General features: G+C 36.5%; 1 protein-coding gene across 6 annotated transcripts in view; it reads right to left on the bottom strand.

The window, feature by feature from the left end:
• Positions 1-1006: 1006 nt before the first annotated feature.
• SOX5 (SRY-box transcription factor 5) overlaps positions 1007-6000 on the bottom strand; it is a 930694-nt gene continuing 925700 nt past the window's right edge. For all 6 annotated transcript variants that reach the window (XM_045829753.1, XM_045829752.1, XM_045829754.1 and 3 more), the window contains one exon: positions 1007-5959. In XM_045829753.1, the coding sequence (XP_045685709.1) occupies positions 5656-5959 (304 nt within the window). In that variant the 3' untranslated portion in view covers positions 1007-5655. The remainder of the gene's footprint in view (positions 5960-6000) is intronic.

Raw genomic sequence — 6000 nt, 5'->3', positions numbered from 1 at the left:
TGTCTACTCACTGACTCTAAAGTCTGAGGTTTTCACAAAGGCTTAAACTTGAAGTCTGGTAGACCCTGGGATCTGCCAAACGGAACGGAAAAAGGTAGACGGGAGAGGAAAATAGCCCCACCTCCTGGTTGTTTTGAAACCCCAGAGGGCGCAGAATAATCACTTGGCGCTGTTAAACAGCAACAGCTTTGTCTCTAAACCCAGATATTCTGATTCACTGCATCTGCAGTTGGACCCAGGAATCCTTTCTACAGTAAATTCTGAATCAGGTGGTCCACGGACAGATTCTGTACTTATAAAATACAAGGTGTACAGTGGGCAGTGTGTTTGTAGAATATTTTGTCATCTGACCCAGTGTCTTGATATTTACTCAAAAAACTAACCAACCAACTAAACAAAAAGCCTTACAGGCAACAATTACACACAGACATATCAAAATAGAAAAAAATAACTATGGTTTGAGACAGAAGCAAAAAATGGTCATTGGAAAAAAGGGAGACGTTTTGTGTTCAACGTTTGCTAAAAAATTGGAGGTAGAATCCAGAGGCTAATGTCAGATTGTTAAACAATTTAGAATATTTGTTATTCTAAATTAGACAAAAAGAAGTTGAAAATTATAATGAGATAATTTCATAATCTGAAATTTAAATTCTTTTAAACAAGCAACAGGATGAAAGACAACTCGTAAGTGGCGACAACTCACCCCACTAAATGTCAGGTTTCAGAAAATAACATTAAGGGTGCTTCTGGCTGCAGGTTCAAACTCAAGTATATGTGTAAGAGGGGTTTCTATTGACAATACAGTGAAGCTGTAACACGGTCTGCCTGTCCTTCTCGGAATGCCCACCTTTAAGAATTAAAGCCTTTGTTTTCAGTTCAAAGTCAACTTCAGGAAGTAGGGTTATTTATATTGAAAACAAAATTATTTTTGATACCTTTGCTCTTTTCTTAATAAAACTGATTGCCCCTTCATAACAATAATTGTGAAAAGAAACACAATATAATATGTAAAGAACACATTTGCTGTTTTTATTGGTGCCTTGCATGGCAGTAATACTGAAAAAAGAGAATGCAAAAACAAAAAAACAAAAACAAAAACAGGTTGGTGGCAACCCACATCTTTTTTTTTAAGAGCGCATAAACTCCTGTTTTATTTTTATTGTGGCATGAATGATAACATAAAACCAAAAACATGAAAATATACAACTTATATTACACTATGTGTTATGAACAAAATATAAATCTATAACTCTATGTTATATTTACATAATTATTTATTTTATTAAATTTCAAGTGAGATGGTAGGTTGCACATACTTTGTTTTAAGCTCCAGGCATTTGATTGTCTCTTTTCTACTTTTTTACCATTTTCACTCATAAAATCCAAAATGTTAGAAGGACGAAGAGCTTTAGAGCCAGTGGAGCTATATAAATACTGTTTAGTGAACCAGTGACAGCAACACTGGGGTGGACAGGAATCAATCAGTAGAAAACTCAACACAACATCATTTTCAACCTGGGAAACTGATAGTTACAGGGAATTTTAAACTTAAATACTGTAAAAGCCTGTCTAAACAAAAACCTATGCCCTGTAAGACAAAGAGATTTCTGAACCACTTTAAGTGGGCTTCATATTTTTTTTCACAGACCCCATAATTTTTATTTTACTATTAACTTGATAAACAAATATCTTATAAACCTGCTTGTAAATATATAGTTTATTACAATTCAATAATTTACCTATTAGAATGATTGAAAATTATCTGTGATGTTTTCAATGTGATAGGAGAAGTTTCTTCTGGGAACAGTAACAACTTCTGGATTAAGAAAATATCTGAAATTGGGCCATGAAACACTTCAAGATAATTACCTGTAAATGAATTAAGGTAAAGGTCTACTCCAGAAACCAAAGCTATGAAATGATTTCATCAAAGAAAACTTGTATTTGTTCCTTATAAGAGGTTTTGGTTTCAATAATAATTATGTTCTTGGGGGGGGTGGGGTTTTATACATGGTTAACTCTTAACTGCAGATGCCAAATAAATGCTTAAAATTTACTGAACTAGTTTAAGTGTAAGTGTACTCAAGAATACTTTTTGTATTTTAACCAATTATAGTAATTAGCTGGATTATGAGTAACTTCTAAATGAGCAACTTTTACTTCCTTTTCTCCAGTAATGTTCTCTTAGAGTCATATTAAAACATGACTGTTTCCAGAGGAACTGAGTACAACAGCCATAAAAAGCAGAATTCTGGCACAATTATTCTTCAGTTCTGGTGTGTATGTGTGTGTTTGAGAGGGTGGGGGAAAAGGGAGAGAGGGAGCGGGGAGGGATCGGGGGGGAGAGAGGTGAATGCAGAAGTAGGGAAAGGAAGGGGACAGGAGGGAGATTATGGTCATTTTAGTTTGATATTGCTTTCATTTCCTCTGCCTTATCTTTTTTGGTCACTGTGGGGCACAGAAAAAGAATACAAGGTTTTAGGATCCTTTACAAAAATTATAAACCAATCAAATGCCAAAAAGGCAATGTGTTAACACAGTATGTTGCTATTCATAGCACCTTTATCAAATACTTGAAAGCACTTTAAACATTAATGTAATTTTTTGTTTCTTTTGGGGAAAACTAAGGCAAAGAAATTGTAACACCAATGAGATATAAGAACAAGAGACTATAATGCTGGGTCATGAACTTGTTTTTTGTTTCAGTCCATGAACAGTTTAGTCTCCTATAATATAAATTTAACTAAATAAAATTAACATGAATTTCAGCAGTTAAAGGTCACCATTAACAGTTTTTCCCTTTTAAATAAAACCAACTAAAAAACAAATGAAAAGGACAGAGGTGTCTTGTCGATTCACTGGTGTGCATGTTAGAATTGGTTTCAGACGTGAATGCCCTCAAGTGGCATCTACCTGGAGCTAAAACAAAGTATCCTTGTAGCCCAAAGTCATGAAATGAAAACCAAGTATTTTTATAACATGGAGTAAAGTAAGTATCCAGCAAACGTGAGAGGTGAACCCACATAAATCAGAGAGAATTTCTTAATGAAGACAGAGAACAAATTTTTTAAAATCTGTTTTCACATTGTACATAATAACGATATAAAAACAAGTGTCTAATTTCTTCTTATCCAGAGTGCTTAAAAACAAAGTAAAACAAAGTAAAACAAACAAAAACAAAAAAAAATTGGCTCTAGATGACTGAGGCAATTAAATAACTAAAATGACTATGAGAGCATAAGTTAATTAAGATCGAATACGACCTTCCTATTAATTCACTCCTTTGAATTAAACACCAGAACTTGACATTATTGGGGCCAAATTTTTTTAAAGGAGAAAACTTATGGAAGAAGCAGTAAAATTATCTGGGTAGATATGTGTGTGTGTGTGTATGTGTGGAAATTCATTTTAAATATCTAACAGCTTATTGGCTGCACTTCCAAATCAGAGCAGGATAGAATAGAAAGGGAGAAATAAATTATACATAACTTACTAATCTGGGAACAGCTGACCATTATTATTATTATTACTATTATTATTATTATTTTATCATCATCATCATTATTACAACACTAGCAAAAAAGAGGCAGTTCAAATGAAAATACAGTCATCAAAAACAAACAGAAAAACAAACAAAACAAAGTCTCTGACATGCAGGATATGATCAGCTCCTCCAAGCAAAACCCCAGAGCAAATCTTTTGAGAGAGAGAAAAATAAAAAGGATTTTTTCCTTATTTATATGTAAAAATCAAATTTTAGAGTCGGGTTTCGAGGGGGCGAGATAAGAAAGCGATGACTGGAGTTGAAACCATAGCGCACCAAACCACCGGTGGGAGCATTTACTGTCTGATACTTCTGCACGAACAATGGCAACTGACTTTAAACGAGTTTGCATTTATTTATACAAGCCCTACCGCCTTAGCATTTGGCTGGCAACATTTAAACAAGCAGTCCCGTCACCATCCGTTGTCGCTCTATAGAGCATGTATTCTGCTGGAACCTAAACTTGGACTCCAGTGGATTTGTCTGACAGCGAGGGAAGAGTGGCGGCAAAGATCGTGGGGTTCAGCCAGGCTCCATTGTGCTGGGCTGCGATGACTTTTAATCAAATCCTGCTTTTTGGCATGAGAGGCATGTGGCCTACAATTCTGAAATGCAAATGGCCTCCACCTCGTGTAATGGAGAGATGAAAAATACCTTATGAAATCATCAGTTCCATTTCCTCATCAGGAGAGGAGGGAATGTTGAAGAAATAAGCTAATTCTCTATTTCTGCAAAATGGGCAAATATATTCAAGGAAAACAATTGTTTTGCTCGAAGTTATCGACAGGAAAAACAAACAGAAATCATTAAGTAGCAAACGTTAGTGAAACCAAGTGACCAGGGAGAGGGGGCATCTGGGAGCAGCTTGCTAGTAGCTTCCATATTATACATGCACACGTCTCTTGTACAGGGCCACCTGATTCATCCAATAATAATCGTATTAGAAATTTAAAAATATAATTTCTGAGCCCTATATTGGTTAAGTTGTCATTTGAAGTGCAAAGTCAAGGTCAAGGTTGCTTCTAGACCAGTCACTTAAGAGGATGTGGGATTTCATCCCCAGGTGTGGGTTTAACTCACAATGGTCCAACGTTATTCCTATTAGTACCGTAGTCACACACGTACATACGCACACACACAAATCCAAGATCAGAAAATATTTTTCTCTAAATTTCTTATGTCTCTCTCTCTCTTTTCACCTGAGAACAGCACCTACAGTTTCCATTAAAAAAAAAAGTCAAATCTCACCAGCTGCTGGTATTTCAGGTTTTTCAAGGGATTGTCTAAGATATAACACTGTCCTAACTTAAGAAGGAACAGGAAAAAGAAAAGGAAAGAAATGCACTGGGTCAACACTTCAGTACAAATTTGGCACTTGCTCAAAGATGTAGTGTGGTGTGCAACAGATAAAGTCCTCCGAAGAAAATAATTGCTTATTTTGTGATGGATAGCAAGGAAGTTAAAAACAGGCTCTTTTTCCCTCTTCCCCCCGCCCCCATGCGCAGACTTCCATCTTTCAAGTACAGAGATGGAGAAGGTGGAGAGAAGTAAAGAGAAATTCGTCTTTCTTTTTTTTCTGTCAGGTGCATTACAAAAAGAAAAAGAAAAAAAAAGAAAAAAATAGGAAAGAAAAAGAAAAGGAAAACCCCCAGAAAATTCCCAAAACAAAGCAAAACTTAATTCTTTTTAAAAATTGTAGCACAAAACAACAAAACACATTCACAAGCCACTTGTTGGCACTGTGTACCTGAGTGAGAATTTCTAGAACATTGTAGAACAAACAGCCATAAAGTTTATTTAAAAAAAAAAGTTGACGGGTAAGACTTCAGTGCTTGAATGTAGCAGCTGAATTACTGGCATTATTTTACCCATAGCTTATTTCAATCTCTTGTTGTTGATATTGTTGTTTGCTTGTTGTTGTTGTTGTTGTTGTTTCCTTTCCAAGCCTTTTGAGGCTGAGGTCTATTAGTCAGCTGATGTCCCAACTATTTAAGACTAACAGTTAAAGTAACAGTCAGTGTATGAGAAAGTTAATGTGCTTGGCCACTGGTAAGGATGAACCAGCTAGGGCTTCTTTAAGTCCTAAGGTCGCAACAATCTTTTGACCCTTATCAGTTGGCTTGTCCTGCGATATGGTTTTCACTGTCACTCCCATAATCTACATCTGGGTCATCCTCTTCCTCATCGTACTCATCATAAATTTCTCCGTTGATGTCCTCAGCCTGTATCTCTTCTTTGATATGTGGCTCCTCTCCTTTCACGCCGTAAGTGCTCTGGATGACGGGCATTCCCGGCTCTGGACTGCTAGACACGCTTGAGTGCTCGGAGGGCAGGTGTGGGGAGGGCATTCCGGCCATGGTGATGGCTCCCGGGTACACAACGCCAGCAGTAGCGATGGGGATCTGTGCTTGTTGCCTGTCAGAGAGAAATTCCCCAAAAGAGACAGTGGTGAGTGA

This window comes from Phyllostomus hastatus, unplaced genomic scaffold (assembly GCF_019186645.2).
Source record: "Phyllostomus hastatus isolate PE091 unplaced genomic scaffold, TTU_PhHast_1.1 phas_scaffold_93, whole genome shotgun sequence".
NCBI classification, from domain to species: domain Eukaryota; kingdom Metazoa; phylum Chordata; class Mammalia; order Chiroptera; family Phyllostomidae; genus Phyllostomus; species Phyllostomus hastatus.
Note: the sequence above shows the minus strand (reverse complement) of the source record. Positions and strands in the feature narration are given on the sequence as shown.